The sequence below is a fragment of the Trichomycterus rosablanca genome, chromosome 2 (assembly GCF_030014385.1).
Source record: "Trichomycterus rosablanca isolate fTriRos1 chromosome 2, fTriRos1.hap1, whole genome shotgun sequence".
Classification (NCBI taxonomy): Eukaryota; Metazoa; Chordata; class Actinopteri; order Siluriformes; family Trichomycteridae; genus Trichomycterus; species Trichomycterus rosablanca.
Window position 1 is genome coordinate 2,231,713 of NC_085989.1, and position 21,702 is coordinate 2,253,414.

The following is a 21,702-nucleotide window of genomic DNA, read 5'->3' on the forward strand; positions in this document are numbered from 1 at the left end:
GTCAACGGCTACTGAAGCTGCAGCGCAGAGGGGGGCGGAGACAACGAGCACGAGGGCGGGGCCTAATTACCATAATATGGTTTAAATCCGATTGTGGGCGGGGCTTAGAGCGCCCGTTCACACCGTGTTCCGAATCCGAATCCGAATCCGAAAGTTTCTAATTCAATGCCAAGTTCAAGTTCACACTACACCACTTTCCGAGTCGTCAGGTCGCTGTACAGTTCGGGATCTCTTGTAATCGGGAGTCTTTCAAGTCGGTGTGGCTTTCACACTACAATCACCGACTGATCGGCGACAGGGGGTCACACACTGCACCATCTATCACCGACTGAGCTTCTCCGCTCTCCCGAACTACGTTCCGTCACGAAAACAAACGCGAGAAGTGACGAAGGGGTTTAATTAATGACACCACGTCCAAAAATGCACGTCGACAAGTAGCGAGCGATCAAAGTTTGTGTCGGGGGTGTAACTACCGGGGGTGCAGGTGCACTGGGGCACATGGGCCCTCCACGACATGAACTCAACCCCCCACCGCACTGCCTCCACATTGGCTGCATTGCGCTGTTACGCTGTAAACAGTTAAAGTGACTCTACCTTGTCGTGTGCCTTTATTCCCGCACCTCCACCACCGCACTCAGCAAAAGACCCGTAGCGCCCCCGCCGGGCAGCGACTAGGTGAGCCGACCCTCTAGCAGCAAGTGACTAATGCTAGTGGTAAAGTGCGGCGATAGCGAAAGTAAAAACACGACAATATGTTCGTTAAGTGAAATATAAAAACAACTGAAAGACAATGAAATATCAGAATACATGTCATCAAAATACACATAAATCTGTGTCACCTGCTTAACGTTACTATATATCGTTACTATATATACAGTGTATCACAAAAGTGAGTACACCCCTCACATTTCTGCAGATATTTAAGTATATCTTTTCATGGGACAACACTGACAAAATGACACTTTGACACAATGAAAAGTAGTCTGTGTGCAGCTTATATAACAGTGTAAATTTATTCTTCCCTCAAAATAACTCAATTTACAGCCATTAATGTCTAAACCACCGGCAACAAAAGTGAGTACACCCCTTAGTGAAAGTTCCTGAAGTGTCAATATTTTGTGTGGCCACCATTATTTCCCAGAACTGCCTTAACTCTCCTGGGCATGGAGTTTACCAGAGCTTCACAGGTTGCCACTGGAATGCTTTTCCACTCCTCCATGACGACATCACGGAGCTGGCGGATATTCGAGACTTTGCGCTCCTCCACCTTCCGCTTGAGGATGCCCCAAAGATGTTCTATTGGGTTTAGTTCTGGAGACATGCTTGGCCAGTCCATCACCTTTACCCTCAGCCTCTTCAATAAAGCAGTGGTCGTCTTAGAGGTGTGTTTGGGGTCATTATCATGCTGGAACACTGCCCTGCGACCCAGTTTCCGGAGGGAGGGGATCATGCTCTGCTTCAGTATTTCACAGTACATATTGGAGTTCATGTGTCCCTCAATGAAATGTAACTCCCCAACCCCTGCTGCACTCATGCAGCCCCAGACCATGGCATTCCCACCACCATGCTTGACTGTAGGCATGACACACTTATCTTTGTACTCCTCACCTGATTGCCGCCACACATGCTTGAGACCATCTGAACCAAACAAGTTAATCTTGGTCTCATCAGACCATAGGACATGGTTCCAGTAATCCATGTCCTTTGTTGACATGTCTTCAGCAAACTGTTTGCGGGCTTTCTTGTGTAGAGACTTCAGAAGAGGCTTCCTTCTGGGGTGACAGCCATGCAGACCAATTTGATGTAGTGTGCGGCGTATGGTCTGAGCACTGACAGGCTGACCCCCCCACCTTTTCAATCTCTGCAGCAATGCTGACAGCACTCCTGCGCCTATCTTTCAAAGACAGCAGTTGGATGTGACGCTGAGCACGTGCACTCAGCTTCTTTGGACGACCGACGCGAGGTCTGTTCTGAGTGGACCCTGCTCTTTTAAAACACTGGATGATCTTGGCCACTGTGCTGCAGCTCAGTTTCAGGGTGTTGGCAATCTTCTTGTAGCCTTGGCAATCTTCTTGTAGCGCAACAATTCGTCTTTTAAGATCCTCAGAGAGTTCTTTGCCATGAGGTGCCATGTTGGAACTTTCAGTGACCAGTATGAGAGAGTGTGAGAGCTGTACTACTAAATTGAACACACCTGCTCCCTATGCACACCTGAGACCTAGTAACACTAACGAGTCACATGACATTTTGGAGGGAAAATGACAAGCAGTGCTCAATTTGGACATTTAGGGGTGTAGTCTCTTAGGGGTGTACTCACTTTTGTTGCCGGTGGTTTAGACATTAATGGCTGTATATTGAGTTATTTTGAGGGAAGAATAAATTTACACTGTTATATAAGCTGCACACAGACTACTTTTCATTGTGTCAAAGTGTCATTTTGTCAGTGTTGTCCCATGAAAAGATATACTTAAACATCTGCAGAAATGTGAGGGGTGTACTCACTTTTGTGATACACTGTATATATATATATATATATATATAATATAATATATATATAAGAAAGTTGTTGAAGGGGGCCCAAAATTATTTTTGCACTGGGGCCCATGAGCTCCTAGTTGCGCCACTGGTTTGTGCGCTGATGTGCAGCGTAAAATCAAGAGGGAAAAATAAATGAATCTCAGTGGATTTGGCTACGTGAGCAGCATGGATTGTTCTGTAGTGAGTTGGAGGTTAGTAAATATTTTTTGCAATGCAGCGTGGGTGTTAAGTTTTGTAGAGAACGATAAAGTCAGAAATACTGTAAAACTTGAATGTGTGTGCTGATGTATTCTGATATAAAGTATATTACGCCCCTGTTCCACCTGTTTACACTCCTCCCCTGCGTTTCCCCTCACACCGTATCTTGCGTTCTCATTGGCTGTTCGACACAGCACTCATTGTCAGTTGTGCGACTCAGTTCCAGATATTCGACATGCTAGATATCTCTCTTCAGTCGGCGAGCTGCTCGGGTCGAGTAGTTCACACATAGCGATTGAGAGCCAAGTTTCGATCGCCGAGCTGTGCTGCTCCCGAGCCGGCAAATCTAGCACCGACCAGTCGCTGAGTTAAAATCAGGGCAAAAATCGTGTAGTGTGAACTAGGCATAAGCGCTCCTATTTATTTATACGGAAAACATTTTGAGCGTTTAAAAAATATTCCATCTGTTTCTCTACATACCTTTTAACCTGCTTTCACTCTGTTCTTCAATGGTCAGGACCCCCACAGGACCACCACAGAGCAGGTATTATTTAGGTGGTGGATCATTCTCAGCACTGCAGTGACACTGACATGGTGGTGGTGTGTTAGTGTGTGTTATGCTGGTATGAGTGGATCAGACACAGCAGTGCTGCTGGAGTTTTTAAACACCTCACTGTCACTGCTGGACTGAGAATAGTCCAGCCAAAAATATATCCAGCCAACAGCGCCCCATGGGCAGCGTCCTGTGACCACTGATGAAGGTCTAGAAGATGACCAATAGACAGCAGCAATAGATGAGCGATCGTCTCTGACTTTACATCTACAAGGTGGACCGACTAGGTAGGAGTGTCTAGTAGAGTGGACAGTGAGTGGATACGGTGCTGCTGTGTCTGATCCACTCATACCAGCACAACACACACTAACACACCACCACCATGTCAGTGTCACTGCAGTGCTGAGAATGATCCACCACCTAAATAATACCTGCTCTGTGGTGGTCCTGACCGTTGAAGAACAGCATGAAAGGAGGCTAACAAAGCATGTAGAGAAACAGATGGACTACAGTCAGTAATTGTAGAACTACAAAGTGCTTCTATATGGTAAGTGGAGCTGATAAAATGGACAGTGAGTGTAGAAACAAGGAGGTGGTTTTAATGTTATAGCTGATCAGTGTATATTCCTTACACCTCTTTTTTTCAAGCCCAACATCCTCGTCTCTGTGTGCATTTTCCTTACATTTGTAAACTGTTCTATTAACTATCATCACTTTGCTTCACAAGATGGCAGCATTGTGCAGAGTTCAGGACCAGACCCATGAGGCGGGTATTAACACAGATTCAGGCATGAGCCGAATGTTAGACTTTTAGGGATCAGCTGCTTTAATTTACTCACAAAAATAAAAACAAACCCACCTTTCTTTAGGTCCACCAGCATGATAGTTATAGAACAGGATTCGAGGCGATTCTAAGAACACAACACAACTTGGAGCTAATTTTATTCGATTATAAATAAACATACAAAATATAAAAAAAGACATTACAGCCACACTGCCCAGGTTAGGCCCTCTACACTTTATAAAAGGGAGCTGGTTACAATTTAAAATGACCAAAATAACTATTATATATATATATACACACACACAGTATATTGGACAGGGACTTAATCATGAAAGGGACATCCCTAAACTGTTCTCTATCATTTCTGTCTTTTTATAACTGATTTATTACACCTGGTAGCAGCTGTTGTGGCCTCAAATGCTAAACAAGAGGGAGGAATACTTACAAATACTTACAAACATAACAATTCAGCTGTTTGTTCAGTGTCTCTAAATTCGAACTAAGAAGGTTAAACTACACTTACTATACACTATATGGCCAAAAGTATTTGAACACCTGACCAACAACTTGTTTGATGTCATATACTAATAAAAGAGTAAAAATACTAGTAAAAGAGATCAGCTAGAACATCAGATGCTCTTCTGAGAAGACTTATTAAGTATGTATGTGTATGGGGATTTATATATTATAATATTATTTATATACTGATTTATTACACCTGGTAGCAGTTGTTGTGGCTTTAACACTCGGATTAAACAATTAGAAGTGGTGTCCACATACTTTTGTTCATATATTGTATTTCAGTCAGTCAAGGGATTCCTTTTACCTCTTTTACCTGCTTTAATTATGAACGTACATGACAGAAACACTTTAGCATTAGTACTGGAACACAGACGCTGAGTGCTGGTTTGTGTCATGTGATTTTAACCTCCAAAACCAAACATCACACTGAAAACAAGGTGAATTTAACTGCAGGCTGCTAAATTACACCAACCAGCTACCTAAACAAAGAGCAGATGAACCTGCAGTATAAAACACATGACTGGAAGGACGGGCGAGTCAATCACGAGTCTTTATGACTCGACCACAAATGCTGAAACATCTTCCTAAAACCGGTTTCACTTGCACTTTGATCTTAATGCCAGCGACAGGTTTACCAGGTCTGAATGACAGAGCCAGTTTAAAAACCTAAACTACAGACTAACAGCGAGCTTCTAATAAGAGACTGAACATCAGTCTGGACAGGATTTAACAAGTACTGTGTAATTCTGTTAATGATATAAACTGATCAGCCAAAACATTAGAACCAACCCTCAAAGATGTGCACGTGATGGTCATGTGTTTATAAACTGTGCTGCTGATGGTGGTTCCTTGTGGTTCACGTGTTGAAAGTAGCAGATCTGATCAACATGAAGACCTGAGTGTCTTTGATTAGGACCAAATTATTATTATGTTCAGACGACTGGGTTGAAATATCAAAACCTGACAGGAAATATTATGCCAGAGGACATTAAGTGTCTACCACAGACCAACAGAACAGCTACTGTGGCTCAAATTGCAGATTTTAATCCTGGTCATGAATGTCATCGAATCCTTCGGTGCATGGTCAAAGGCACCCACAATAAACATGCAGGTATCGAAACTGGACATCGGAGCAATAAAAGAAGGTCAGCTGGTCTAACAAATCCTTCCTGACCAAGACTGCCCAATGCCCAGGATGCCCAATTTGTCCTGGAAACATTTAAAGCCTCAGATGTTGTTTTATATATTTGCCCGATCTTTGCTTTTGCTTGCAGAGAATCACATACTTTGGACTGGGCCCTTATAGAGCCAGGTAAGGGCCTTTCCAAACCATGTCTATGTCCATGTGTTTAATTATTAATTCATTTTAATTAGCTTTATTTATTTTCGCTCTGTCATTAGATGTAATTAAGTGTAGACTTTTTTTTTTAAAAGGCCTGCGTCCCCTTTAACACGAACATGACCGCTTCATCGGGGTCTCACAGAGAGCCGTATCGTGTATGGAGAGTCACACACTACTATCCGTAAATCCAGCAGCTCTCGTGCAGGAGCCTTGACCAGGCAGCAGAGGCCGCAATTGCGGCTGGTCCAAGTTTGATTGTTTTGATCAGTGGTCCCCAACCACCGGGCCGCGGACCGGTACTGGTCCGTGGGCTATTTTTTACCGGGCCGCACAAAAAGAATGAATAATTAGAGATCGCTAGAAAAGCAGTTTTCACTGCGTATATTTCGAGTGTTATTGTCACCCATCCCCAGGTGGGGCGGTCCGGGTCCTTTCTGTGTGGAGTTTGCATGTTCTCCCCGTGGGTTTCCTCCTTAGCTCCGGGTTTCCTTCCACAGTCCAAAGACGTGCAAGTGAGGTGAACTGGAGACACTAAATTGTCCATGACTGTGTTCGATATAACCTTGTGAACTGATGAATCTTGTGTAATGAGTAACTACCGTTCCTGTCATGAATGTAACCAAAGTGTAAAACATGACGTTAAAATCCTAATAAACAAACAAACAAACAATTGTCACCCATAGGTGGGAGCAGCGTCTCGTTGCAGCGAAAATAGCTCATTTTACATCGTTTGTGAGCAATATTATTAGAACCTCCCACCCCCACCGGTCCGTGAAATCATATCTTATATGAAACCGGTCCATGGTGCAAAAAAGGTTGGGAAACGCTGGTTTTGATAAAAGCCAGTTTGATTAAATTTAAAGCATAAAAAACACAGTGATTTCTAGATTTAAGACTTCATTACATTTGCAGCATTTTATTCACATTGTGTTGAAGCTAATCATTCATACATGTAAAATTCATTCTTACCAAGGTAAAAAACAACCAGAAGAGAATTCATGAACCCTATTCACAATGTACAATCAGTAAACAACACACGTGTGATGCGACTGTTCTGCTGTCAAACGTGCGCTCACACTCACACTCGCACTCTCGCACTCTCACACTCTCTCACACACACACACACACACACACACACACACACACACACACACACACACACACACACACACACACACACACACACACACACACACACACACACATCTCATTTATCAAAATATACAGTGTATCACAAAAGTGAGTACACCCCTCACATTTCTGCAAATATTTCATTATATCTTTTCATGGGACAACACTATAGACATGAAACTTGGATATAACTTAGAGTAGTCAGTGTACAGCTTGTATAGCAGTGTAGATTTACTGTCTTCTGAAAAGAACTCAACACACAGCCATTAATGTCTAAATGGCTGGCAACATAAGTGAGTACACCCCACAGTGAACATGTCCAAATTGTGCCCAAATGTGTCGTTGTCCCTCCCTGGTGTCATGTGTCAAGGTCCCAGGTGTAAATGGGGAGCAGGGCTGTTAAATTTGGTGTTTTGGGTACAATTCTCTTATGCTGGCCACTGGATATTCAACATGGCACCTCATGGCAAAGAACTCTCTGAGGATGTGAGAAATAGAATTGTTGCTCTCCACAAAGATGGCCTGGGCTATAAGAAGATTGCTAACACCCTGAAACTGAGCTACAGCATGGTGGCCAAGGTCATACAGCGGTTTTCCAGGACAGGTTCCACTCGGAACAGGCTTCGCCAGGGTCGACCAAAGAAGTTGAGTCCACGTGTTCGGCGTCATATCCAGAGGTTGGCTTTAAAAAATAGACACATGAGTGCTGCCAGCATTGCTGCAGAGGTTGAAGACGTGGGAGGTCAGCCTGTCAGTGCTCAGACCATACGCCGCACACTGCATCAACTCGGTCTGCATGGTCGTCATCCCAGAAGGAAGCTGACGCACAAGAAAGCCCGCAAACAGTTTGCTGAAGACAAGCAGTCCAAGAACATGGATTACTGGAATGCCCTGTGGTCTGACGAGACCAAGATAAACTTGTTTGGCTCAGATGGTGTCCAGCATGTGTGGCGGCGCCCTGGTGAGAAGTACCAAGACAACTGTATCTTGCCTACAGTCAAGCATGGTGGTGGTAGCATCATGGTCTTGGGCTGCATGAGTGTTGCCGGCACTGGGGAGCTGCAGTTCATTGAGGGAAACATGAATTCCAACATGTACTGTGACATTCTGAAACAGAGCATGATCCTCTCCCTTCGAAAACTGGGCCTCATGGCAGTTTTCCAACAGGATAACGACCCCAAACACAACCTCCAAGATGACAACTGCCTTGCTGAGGAAGCTGAAGGTAAAGGTGATGAACTAAACCCAATTGAGCACCTGTGGCGCATCCTCAAATGGAAGGTGGAGGAGTTCAAGGTGTCTAACATCCACCAGCTCCGTGATGTCATCATGGAGGAGTGGAAGAGGATTCCAGTAGCAACCTGTGCAGCTCTGGTGAATTCCATGCCCAGGAGGGTTAAGGCAGTGCTGGATAATAATGGTGGTCACACAAAATATTGACACTTTGGGCACAATTTGGACATGTTCACTGTGGGGTGTACTCACTTATGTTGCCAGCCATTTAGACATTAATGGCTGTGTGTTGAGTTATTTTCAGAAGACAGTAAATCTACACTGCTATACAAGCTGTACACTGACTACTCTAAGTTATATCCAAGTTTCATGTCTATAGTGTTGTCCCATGAAAAGATATAATGAAATATTTGCAGAAATGTGAGGGGTGTACTCACTTTTGTGATACACTGTATATTATTCAGGTCCTGGTATTACTGGAAAACACTGGGCTAAATTTCCAGCTGAAAACTAAATGTAATTCTCTCCTGGCTTAAAAAGGCTTCTAAACCCCACACTAGTATCTTCAGACTTTTATGAGACAAGCAGGGTCTTCAGGGTGGAATAAATCACTGACTGTACCTTCTGTCTCTTCTCCCTCTCCTTAAAGGTGTTCAGGAAATTTAAATAATTTTTGATAACAACCAAAGAAAAATAATCATCATTAGGTTTAAAAACGTAATTATTATTCCTGCAACATGGAACATAAATGATCACTGATTATAAATCAAAACCCCATCAGATGATCGGTGATGTGAAATGGTCTGTACGAATGGAAGACCGTGAGCAGTATTTGCACCTCTGGAGAATGAGTCTGTTCTTCACCTGGATCGTTTTTTACTTCACTTTGATTCTGTACTGGTCGCCTGTGTGAAAAGCACCGAACGTGTTAAATCACAGCTTCCCCCCCGCCTCAGGATTCGAGATGTGTAATAAATGAGCATCATTCTGCTTCAGATTCCCTTATCCTCCCCCGCGCCGAGCCGCCGCGCTTCCTTCTACCTGCCGCCGTACAGGTGAATCTTGGCAACAGAGATGGACTCCATGTAGTCTTTATGTCCTTTCTCATAGATCACATAGATGTACTTCTTATCTTCCACCGAGTCCCCGACCAGAGAGGTCATGGATGAGTAGCCGCTCGGGCCGGCCCAGATCTGCACCGCTTCTTTTTCCCACGACTTGCCGTCAGTGAAAGACCAGCGCAGGGTCATGTTGATTCCTGCAGGAGAGGCCAGAAGAATTCATTCATCAGTGTGATGTGTAAGTGAATTTTTAATGCATTTCCTCCCCAATCTAGTCGTATCCCCTGATTCCCTGATTGTATTTCACCTCTACTACTGCACAGCTTCACTATCTATCACTAGGGCGGTACTAAATTCAACTAATTTTACAGATTTTTAAAGACAAGTAACACATTTCACTGCAGTCATTAAATAACACTCATAAATTGAATGATAAAATGAGAAACGGTCGGGAGTTTTCCCATCTCAGTTACACGAGTCGTATTTTTAGCTGCTTTACGCTTCGACATCTTGGACATTTTGTCTAAGTGATCATTAGTGTAACCAAGCGTCTTTAGAGTTTGCTGAGTTTATAAAGAATAAATAAACTGAGCCGCTCAGGTGGCGCAGCGGTAAAGTACGCTAGTGCACCAGAGTTGGGTTTCTAGACACATCGTATCGAAACTCAGCTCTACCTTTCCGACTGGGTTGGGCAGCAGTATGAACAACGTTTGGCTGTTGTTCATGGGTTTAGCGGGTAGAGTCGGAGCATTGGTTCTCATAACTGGTGCAACTGCGGCCCCTGCTGGTTGACTGATGGCGCCTGCACAGGGCTGAGGAATAACATTGAGGGGAGTGTGACCCTCCGTGCGCAGTGTCTCTCGGTGTATGAACTCGGCTCGTGCGGGTGTAAAATGCAAGTCTGTACCGATTGCGTGCCGGAGGGGGCGCAATTCGGTTGAGTGGCGTCCTCAGTCAGCGGCAAGGGGTTGAACCAGTATAGAGGACATAATCAGGGTAATTGGATATGACTAGAATGGGGATAAAAATTGGGGGAAAAAAGTGGGAAAAAATAGATAATTAAAAAAAAAAAAAAAAAAAAAGAATAAATAAACTGTACACAGACAAACTATCTGGAGTAAAATAGTTTACTGGCTTGTTCTTTTGAGCACAGACTACACAGAGATGATCACGTGTATAAAAAAGCACACTTTTACATTGACTATGGAATTACCATATTCAATATATTACCATACCATACCAAAGGGACAAAATGCACATCAATATCAATACGTAAACACACACATCAAACATTGTCAGCACACGACACCACAGAATAGTCGCTTACACCAGAGATGTTCAAAAGTCACAAAATACGAGTTGTCCAATTGCAAGTTACGGCACAGCGGCACACCTGAGCTTCTGTTCTTCCAGATGTTATTACATTTATAAGCGTGCGTCCCATTAGGAATAGAATCCGTTATTTTGTAAATGTGCTTATAATTAAAAACCTCCAAACTTTTCCCGGTTGTGAAGTAAAACAGGAAGTCGTTAGAAAGCCGATCGAGCGTTTCATTACCACGTCATCTGTGTGACGCAAACTGAATAAATGCAAATAACAGCATTTCTTACTAACAATTACAATCAGAAGCTCTGATTGGTTCAGAAAGCGGTTCTTACAATCATTAGCGCCAATTCTGTAGGAGCGTTCCATTCACCCCGGTCGTTCCTGTGAAGTGCACTACGTAGGGTATTCCACCATTTTAAGTAGGGAGCGACGCTTCGTCACTACGCCGGAAGCTGTGTGTTGTGGGTTAAGACGGCCGGAGCGTTATTATTATTAGAGAGCAGAAAATGACACGATCAGAATGATGTTGGATTATATATACAGTATATATACGTATATATATAATTGTCACATGTAACTAATGTTGCTGACTTTTGATGTCCACAAGTCATTTTTTGAGAGTCACGAGCCGAGTAATTTGAAACGCAGACTAGAGTCCCTATCTCTGGCTTACACTAACTTAATTGCTGTATGATTGCATATTGAGCCTCATATTTTATACGCTACGCCAATGGAAAATTTTAAATTGCAAAACACAATTCTTACATTTTGAATTTCACAGCATATTGCATATTACACCGTAATAGTATTATTTCACAGCCTGTGAATTAAGTAGGGCCTTATCTATCACACTTCCGGCCAAACATGCAAAAGGACCCATGGGGAAAACACACTATACTCTTTACTGGATTCTGCTGTGGGTGAGTGAGTATTCCTGCACCCCGCCCCATGTTTCCACTGCAGTGATTAGGACTGGATGAGTGAGTGAAACTGGATGAACGTTGCAGTACTCACTGTTCTGAGAGTTGGCCGGGTTGCTGAAATACATCACACTTCCTTTCTGCAGCGCTCCGGCCGCCACGGCGGGATCCACCAGCGTGTGGTCGAACCTCACCTCCTCTATCGGCAGCGTCTCGCCCGCGTCCAGACTGCGCACCACCAGCCTGCAGTGGCAGTGGTAGTTGTTCTGGTTCCTCACGTTGATCACGATGCTGCCGTCCTGCATCTCCACCGGCTGGAGGGGAGAACAACACGAGAACGAAGACCGAATTCTACGTCAGGGTCCTTTGACATGTGCAAGTGAGTAAGTGGCTCTGGATCAGTGTGATGCAGATGCTGAAGATACACTTCTATTACCTGGCACTCATCCGGGTTGAAGTCCAGGGCCAGTTTGGGTTGGTTATAAGGAATGCTCTTCAGCGCAGCACCGTACCTCCACGTGCGCCCGTGATCGTCGCTCAGGATACAGAAGACCCCGTCGCCCTCGATAGTGCCGTGCCCACAGACCACCAGGCGACCCGCCGCGGGTTCGTACCGCTTCTGTGGACAGACAGGATTACAAACAGTCACCGTCTGCTTCTTTACATCATCCAGCAGTGGATTCTCAGAGAGAGGGGGCCTGCCTCGGGGGATTGTTCCTCCACTACTCATACTGATGCCTCGACCAGACAGTAGGAGTCACTGTTGCAGCGGTAAACTAATGAGTTTCCAAACATCTAACAACTCAACTAGTACTGATAACCAACCAACCAACCAATCAACTAACCAACTAACCATTACTATTCAGCGATTAAATGATAAACAACAACCATGGTGACCCATCAAACAAATCACCAGTGGATTATATTATTTTGTGCACATTAAAATCTGAATTATTTCTTGTCGTCACACGCCCGTTCGCGATTAAGGTACTGGATCAGTAATCAGAAGGTTGCCGGTTCAAGCCCCGCCACTAACAAGTTGCCACTGTCAGGCCCTTAACACTCAGATGCTTGAATTGTATTCAGTCATTTACATTTTCAGCATTTAGCGGACGCTTTTGTCCCAAGTAACGTACAGTACTGTGACAGTATAGTCTAAGCAATTGAGGCCCAACAGTGGCAACCTAGCAGTGGTGGGTTTTGAACCAGTGACCTTTTGATTACTAGTCTTGTACCTTAACCTCTAGGCTACAACAGCCCTGTCATGATTGTAAGTCACTTTGGATAAAAGCATCTGCTAAACGGACACCTTTAATCAAATACAATCCAAGCAATTGTGTTTAGGGGCCTTGTTCAAGGGCCCAACAGTGGCAGCCTGGCAGTGGTGGGGTTTGAACCAGCAGTTCTGATTACTATTCAATATCTTAACTCTTGTGCTATGAAATAAATTGCCCATATTGCAGCTTTAACAGGCCCTATTCTTCTGCGTAGGCTTTCCACAAGTCCACAAGATTTGGGAGTCGAGTTTGCCTGTGGGAATTTGTGCCCAATGAGTCTATGTGATAGAAAAGCCTTTTAATTCTGTGTTCAGTGGGGTTGAGGGCAGGGCTCTGTGCAGGCCGCTAGGGTTCCACCACATCAAACTTGTCAAACTATGTCTTGACTGACCTCGCTTTGACCCAGACTATAAATTCACATTTACATTTTTGGCATTATACAGACTTACATTATATAGTCCTGAGCAATTGAGTGTTAAGGGTCTTGCTCAAGGGCCCAACAGTGGCAACCTGGCAGTGGTGGGATTTGAACCAGCGACCTTCTGCTTACTAGTCCACTTCCTTAACCACGATCACCTTATTTCCAGAAATACAATTCCCAATTATCAAACACCCAATCATTATTTGAGGGTTATAAAGTTTGCTCAGGGGTCCAACAGTAGCAACTTGGATGCGGTTGGGCTCAGACCAGACCTTCTGAGCATATAGTCCATAGTATGAACTGCTGAGCTAACCATATAATTACAGATCACATGGTTTTTGGCCACGGTCACCTGATTCAAGACCATAAAATTCTTGTTCACCTGATTACTTGACAGCATGATAAAAAATCATTCCTGATTTTAAACGCTGCAATAAACATCGTTTACGAACATGATCATCGGTCACATCACAATGTGCGTAGAATAAAGAAAAACACAATACAGCACAAAGAATGGACCGGGCTACACACCTGAATACCGAATCCAGGCCCAGGGGCGAAGCTTTTCACTCCCAGCTGGACGGAGAGGTTGCGTGGAGTGCTCCAGGTCAGCCCGTCGTCCAGACTCTCCACCAACATGGTGCTGGAGGGGCTGCAGCGGTGGTGGTGGAAGCACAGAGAGTAGATCAGGATTACTGACCCCGTTTGCTCGTCCACTACGACCGAGCCGAGGTTCAAACCATCGGTCAGGCGCCCGTCATCTACTACGAAGGCCGTAGGAGACCACGTCTCTCCTGGGGAAACATGCTAAAGAACGTGAGCCGACTGGTGCTCGTTTTGGTCAGTCTTAATGAGCGTGTGTTTATTTAATCACCTCTATCTGTGGAGCGCCTCATTGCGAGGAACTTCGCCCCGATATCAGCGGAAGAGTCTTTTCTGGCCTCGGCAAAAGCCAGCAGGCTGCCCCGTGACGTGAACGTGAGCAGAGGGATCCGGTACGTGTTGACCTGGCCCGCTCCCCCACTCACCCACAGGAGCTGCTCATCGTATATTAGCGGCTCGATCTGAAACGAGAAGACACACGCCTTATTATGATCATAAACATAAGGACAGCCTTACAGGCTTCCCAACCCTTCATGACAGGCATCAAAGCTCATGTGATGATGCCTTATTTATTCATTAAACTGGCCATAAGATCGCCGAGTTAACTGTGGATGACACAACTGTCTGACAATACAAACGAATGCACTGATACTTAAAGTTTAAGTTTGATTTGGGACGTTCTTCTCAAAAATTCCAATACGAAATTTATTTCTTTATTTCATAGTTTAAACCAGGGGTGCCCAATATGTCGATCACGATCTACCAGTCGATCGCACCGTGCACGATGGTAGATCACGCCTCATTTCAACAGGTCAACGTGATTGACATGAAATGTGGCCACCGTTTCTTTAATGTGCGCCTCAGCACGCCTAAAGCACCGCTAATCTAGAAAGTTTTCATTCATCAGTAGCCAGTTTGCACTATTTTTGCATTTTTTCCGTTCGTTCCTTGCACCGCTTGTGAAAATAAGTGTGCAACCGAGCACAAAGAAACCAGAAACGCTTCGATTCGGGCAGAGACGCTGTTTCGTTCATACGTGGAAGAAGCTGACGGAGAAATTTTAACCCTCAATCTGACATTCATATGAAGTCAAGCGCCTCTGCTGGACAATTTTGGAACTTGGAATTGTGGAACAAAGGAAAATGTGCCGCATATTTGACTATTTTTGGATCAACCTACTTGTGTGAATCAGCCTTTTCCCACATGAAAATTCAAAAAGTCTAAATATGGGTCCATCCTTACTGATGAACACTTGGGTCATTCCTACAATTCGGTGCCTTTTGTGTCCCCGGTACTGATCATTGTATTTATTAAGTACATTTTAAACAATACAATTTCTAAACATCTTACTGAAATAATGAATAATGAATGAATAATAAAATGACTGTATACATACTGTTTTTATCTGTTAGATACCAGAGGTTTTCCCATGATCCCCAGTGCTGTACATTCTGATTTAGTGATGATATATGAGGTTTAATCATGAAAATATCTCAGTCTTTCAATACTGTTTAAAAGCTTTTGCTTAAGTTCCTCTAAACCTTGGATTTATTTTCTTTGAGTTTGATTTTATTGCTGATGAGGGTTTTTCACACGTCCCTCAAGTTTCTGTTCCACCCTGTTATTTCTCACTACTGTCTCGTAAAATGAAGAGCTGTTTTACATCCTGACATCATTTCCTGGAGCTCACATGATCTTTTTGGAAGGAAAACAACTGTGGAAGATGAGCGGCTCATTAAACTCCTCATTTTAATGTTGTTTTTTCCACATTTTATCCTAAAAGTCTTATATGGTCAACCATAACATCCTGTCCACCCTGTTATGGGATATATGAGGAAAAGCAACACGATTTGATCATTTAAAAAATTATCTTACTAAAAAGCAGAGAGTTCTTTGTCTGAATTCACTTTTATGCTAGCATGGTTTTGCTCACTCGCTAGCTAATGGCTAATTTTATGTCAGAATGTCCAGCATGTTATGGTCCACCCTGTTACAACCTAATACGTAACAGGCTGGACGTCACAGTGTATATGAGGTGCATGTGTAATCGAGCTTGACCAGTATTAGTTTGGAAACGTATAACACGTCCTTTTTATAATAAAACATGAAAAACAAATAAAAACAGTGTTCAAGTCCAAAAGGCACCAAATCCCAGGAATGACCCACTTGCAAGCTGCTTCAGAATCAGCATCAGCAGCTACTGTCCAGATTACATAAACCTGACCTACACCATTCAGTGCAAAGCATCAGAATAATGTTAGTGTGATTTTTTTGTCAAACTGAAGAGCATTAAAAAAAAGCTTCAACGCTTTTCTAAAAAATGATGAGGCCAACCTGTTTAAAAAGTAGATAGCGATGACCTGTCGACTGAAATAGTAGATCTCAAGCCACAAAAGTGTGGGCACCCCTGGTTTAATGTGTGAGCAGCAATCGACAAGCATCAAGATCTTGTAGACAGAAAAGCTGCATGAACTTCACACAATAATAAACATGAAAGATTTCTTACATGGTTTCAGTTTTTGTTCGAGTACTTCCTCATCCAGACTGATGAGACCGAAATAATTTCTCTCACTTTTATCAAGCAGCTGATTTTGGTTCCACACAGAAACACATGGCCTAAGGCAGAAATAGCCTGGACGGGGTGTTAATCCATCGCACGGCTTTAGCCATCACCCCTTTTGTACTAGACTGCTGCACCATTCAAACCTGTAAGATGTAAATTTGATGACCATGAGCTGGTCAGGAGAGCGAGCTCGGTCATGAACTGTCCTCTTAAATCTGTAGAGGAGGTGGGAGAAAGGAGGATGATAGCCAAAGCCATCCAGAACATGAGTCTGTAGGGGTTCTAACAAGCTCCTTCAGGACCAGACCTTCATTCACATCACTCACATCTACATTTACATGTCCTATAATACGTGTGTGTAAATGTCTCGTCTGCCTTCACACGCATATGAACTTGAGTGACTCCCATTCTTAATCCACAGGGTTTAATATGATGTCGGCTCACCCTTTGCAGCTATAACAGATTCAACTCTTCTGGGAGGGCTTTCCACAAGGTTTAGGAGTGTGTTCATGGGAATTTTTGACCGTTCTTCCAGAAGCGCATTTGTGAGGTCAGACACTGATGACACTGGTTCGCAGTCTCCGCTCTAATTCATCCCAAAGGCGTTGTATCGGGTTGAGGCCAGTCATGTTCTTCCACACCACCACGTCTTTATGGAGCTTTTTAGCAGCTTATTCTTCACTTAGTTGTATTTTTTCTGTTTTTACCACCTTTCTTTCATACTGCTGTAACAAGTTCATTTCCCCAAGCGGATCAATAAAGTCTTATCTCATCTTCATCTTATCTTAAATAGAATTTTACTACGATAAAACAGTATGGAGTGAGACAGCACAAACTGGCAACACAAACAATAGAATTTGTTTAATTTAGTGAGTCATTTAATCTGCTACTTGTTACTAGAGTTAAAACAGAAGTTGGACGTATGCAAGTACCCACGATAACTAGAAAAAACTGTATTCTGTTGAGGACCGGGGTTCGATCCCTAGGCGGGGCGGTCCGGGTCCTTTCTGTGTGGAGTTTGCATGTTCTCCCCGTGTCTGCGTGGGTTTCCTCCGGGAGCTCCGGTTTCCTCCCACAGTCCAAAGACTATAGGTGAATGGGTGTGCGTGTGTTTGCCCTGCTGTGGACTGGCGTCCCATCAAGGGTGTTACTGAGTGCCTTGCGCCCATTGAGAAGCTGGGATAGGCTCCGCGACCCTGATTGAATAAGCGGTTGAGAAAGTGAGTGCGTGAGTGTATTCTGTTGTGAATCATGAAATCAGCTGTGAGCTAAGTAAACTATTTTATCTTCCAGCACGAATCCTCGCTTATTCTCACTTGACCTGATGAGATGGAAGTCATTTTTTCTCACATAAAGCACTTAATCCTAGTCAGTGTCGTGGCTGGTTTTGGTTCCACACAGAAACACTGGGCCCAAATCAGAAATAGTCTGGAGTTGGTCAGAATTATGCAAGTACCCACAAAAGCTAGAAAAAAAAAAACTGTCTTGTGTCTTTCTAAATCATGAAATCAACTGTGAGCTATTTTATCTTCCAGCTTTAAGGCTCACTTATTCTGTAGAATCTGTCGTTCACCCACAAATGAAAGAGCTTCCACGTACAGCCAAATATCTCTTCACTAGGGTTGTGGGTTTTATATTGCAATATTTGGTATTAGTCGCAAGCAACCTGCAAACAGAAGTGCAGGCTGTAGGTTTTAATCCCAAGTGTTTGTAGTTTGTAGTCCAGAACTTACTGATTAAACAGGTTGAACCAGGTGAGCTCAGACTTGCCTGGTATAAAGCAAGGATCTCCACAAGTCCACAAGATTTGGGAGTTCAGTTTTCCTGTGGCAGTTGTGCCCAATGAGTCTATGTTATAGAAAAGCCTTTCAATCCTTATTTCCAGGAATACAATTCCCAATTACCTAGCACCCGACCTGATCACTATTTGAGGGTTAGAGGGTTTGCTCAGGGGTCCAACAGTGGCAGCTTGGAAGTGGTGGAGAACTTCTAAGCAAACAGAAGTGCAGGCTGTAGGTTTTCATCCCAAGTGTTTGTAGTTTGTAGTCCAGAACTTACTGATTAAACAGGTTGAACCAGGTGAGCTTAAGCTTGCCTGGTATGAAGCAGGTTGTCGATTTAAAGTGACACGATTCCATAATAATAGTGCACATAGTGCCCATGTAAATAAGATCATCAGGTAAGGGTAGGTATTATAAAGAGAGATGGGAATGAAGGGAAGAAATGGGATAAAAGCATGTATTGCTACCCTGAAGAGATCCTGTACAAATATGATCAAACTCAGTACTAATATGTGGACAGTAAATGAGAACCAGTTTGAGATTGGCTTCGGCTTTAAGACTTTTATTACATTTATTATTAAGATTGAGGCTTTTTTTAACTAATAACCAATCAAATGCATGTTTGAAAGCAGGATGTTTAATATTGCACGTCTTTATTATAAAATAAGTGTAATAAATACAAAAACTGTGACATTATATGTGGTTATATTTACATAATAATAAAGTTTATTTACCTCTTCGTGTACTGCACTGATCAGTGGGAGCATACACATCGAAAACAGCCTCATAATAAACTCCATTCCACTTTTCCAGCAAATCCTTCACTTAATTCTTCTATCTGTGTTTAATTATTAGATAAATGATGGAATTAAACGTGTATTAACGAGAGAAACTGAAGCCGGTAGTTTATAAACGCTCCCGACATCATCATGTGATCCGTGTGACTTGCGATTCACATGGACCAATGAACGATCGTTTTAGTGCTTAGTGTGTTACGTGCTGCGCAGAATATACGCAAAGACTGCGCAGACGATTTGCTTTGGACAGTGGGTAGCCTTGTCGCCTCACCAGCAAGAAGGTCCTGGGTTCGATTCCCAGGTGGTGCGGTTTGGGTCCTTTCTGCGTGGAGTTTGCATGTTCTCCCCGTGTCTGTGTGGGTTTCCTCTTGGAGCTCCGGTTTTGGTACATTTGATACTGCTAGAAATGTACAGCTTGTTTGTTTATTAGGATTTTAACGTCATGTTTTACACTTTGGTTAGTCATTACAAGATCCATCAGTTCACACAAGTCTCCAATTCACCTCACTTGCACGTCTTTGGACTGTGGGAGGAAACCGGAGCACCCGGAGGAAACCCACGCAGACACGGGGAGAACATGCAAACTCCACACAGAAAGGACCCGGACCACCCCACCTGGGGATCGTACAGCTTTTATCCAAAACGATTTACAGTTCTTAACAATACAGTCCAAGTACAATACGATCCACATTGGAGGGGACCAGCAGCCCTCCGATTACTAGTTCAGTTATTTGTTATTTTTATTTTTAAAAAAGCACTATAAAATCTAACTTGACCTAAAAAAAAGACTCATAAATTTGAGTTACCGGGTTTTTATGTGGGTATTTAGGGGTGGCACGGTGGCACAGCAAGAAAGTCCTGGGTTCGATTCCCAGGTGGAGCGGTCCGGGTCCTTTCTGTGTAGCGTTTGCATGTTCTCCCCGTGTCTGCGTGGGTTTCCTCTGGACGCTCCGGTTTACTCCCACAGTCCAAAGATGCAAGTGAGGTAAATTGGAGATGCTAAGTTGTCCATGACTGTGTTTGATATAAAAAAAAACTTGTGTAAGCAGTATCTACTGTTCCTGTCATGAATGTAACCAAAGTGTAAAACATGACGTTAAAATCCTAATAAATAAATAAATTGCTAAAGTAAATAAAACAAGCCAACAGAAACATAACTCAAGTCAGTACACACTTGGTACTACTAGAAATGTACAGCTTTTATCCAAAACGACGTCAAAGTACAACACGGTACACAGTGGTGGGGTTTGGACCAGCAACCCTTCGATTACTGGTTCAGTTATTTGTTATTTTTATTGCAAAAAAAAAAGCACTATATAAAAAATTTGACTGAAATTTGAGTTATTGGGCTTTTCTATGGGTTTCTAATAAGATGCTGGGTCAGAATTATAAACACAGATTCCTATATGATTAATTTAGTAAAGAAAGTTCCATAATGGTCCATAATGGCCTCCTGATTTCCAGGAGGAATCCAACACACCCTCACCTATTCACTCATTTACTTCCTGACACACAAAAGGACCTTTTATATTAGCCAATCCACCTTCTGTGTGTGTTTAAAAGGAAGGGTAAACCATCATACCCAGAGAAAAGCTACATATTCACAGGAAGAACATGTGAAACTCTTCACAGACAGTGACCAGATCAAACCCAGGTCCTATGATCTTAATTTATTGTAAACAATATTCAGAAATCAACAAGTTATGCTGCCTATAATGCCAAACCATATTTATTTAAACATGTAGTGCGTGTGCAACATAGGAGCATACATTTCTAATTAATTTATATTCAATAACTTGATTCATAACTTAATTTATAAATGGAGCAGCAATTCATCACAGGGCATCAACAATGCATTCAAACCCCAAACCTTCTGATTGCCAGCCTAGAGCTCTTAGAGTCCACTGAGCTACCACTGTTAATGAGAGTAAAGTACCAGGAAGAAAACCCACATGGACCATGAGGTCAGGCACTGGGTGACATGGCCTGGCTTTCAAAAAGTGTTCCAATTTATGCCAGAGGTGGTCAATGGGCTCTGTGGTGGTCACTGGAGTTCCTCAACGCCAAACTTGTAATGCCATGTCTTTTAAAAACTTTATAAATGTTATAAACACACCACACACATCATTCTAAACGCTGCAATCGTCAAAACATTATTAAATAATGGATTTTATACACCATTTTTATACACATTGGAGTGTTCGAAACACCTGAACTCAAAGATACTTTAGAGGAATGCCTAAACATATGCATATTAATCTGTGAATCTTACTATGTTGACTGGAACTTCAGGAATCTTCATGCATTTGGAGTTCTGAACCTCAGGGTGGCATCAGAGGAACATGCAAATACCAGAGAGTTCTTCAAACACAGGTTCAGGAACTGTGAGGACTCCTGCCTTTATAAACAAGAGGCAAATTATTTTCTCTTGGTTACTGAGATTGACTCCAGGCTCAGATTTAGCAATACTAGTAGATACTTCCAATATATAATGTCCATAAAAAGCTGTGTTTTGTGCACAGGCGAACTTAAAGAACAAATATCGCTGTCAAAGATCTAAAAAATTTTTTTCAACGTTGCTATTCAGTCCACACAATACAGTTGTGATAAATATTTACCATGTAAAACTGTTGAGTGATTAAATAACCTAA

General features: G+C 43.0%; 1 protein-coding gene across 1 annotated transcript; it reads right to left on the bottom strand.

Annotated features, from left to right (window-relative positions):
• Positions 1 to 9,036: 9,036 nt before the first annotated feature.
• neu1 (neuraminidase 1) lies at positions 9,037 to 19,161 on the bottom strand. Its single transcript, XM_062989443.1, has 6 exons — positions 18,989 to 19,161; positions 14,182 to 14,371; positions 13,839 to 14,101; positions 12,046 to 12,228; positions 11,704 to 11,923; positions 9,037 to 9,559 (listed from the first exon to the last, which is right to left on the bottom strand). Exons 1-6 carry the CDS (start codon positions 19,052 to 19,054, stop codon positions 9,339 to 9,341), a joined length of 1,143 nt encoding a protein of 380 aa, XP_062845513.1. The 5' UTR covers positions 19,055 to 19,161; the 3' UTR covers positions 9,037 to 9,338.
• Positions 19,162 to 21,702: the final 2,541 nt, after the last annotated feature.

Excerpts from the sequence above, each read along its gene's own strand:
- neu1 (XM_062989443.1), bottom strand. The coding sequence starts at position 19,054 with ATGGAGTTTATTATGAGGCTGTTTTCGATGTGTATGCTCCCACTGATC. Across the intron at positions 12,229-13,838 it reads GGCCTGGATTCGGTATTCAG|AAGCGGTACGAACCCGCGGC; the intron begins GTGTGTAGCCCG and ends GTCTGTCCACAG. Across the intron at positions 11,924-12,045 it reads TCAACCCGGATGAGTGCCAG|CCGGTGGAGATGCAGGACGG; the intron begins GTAATAGAAGTG and ends TCTCCCCTCCAG.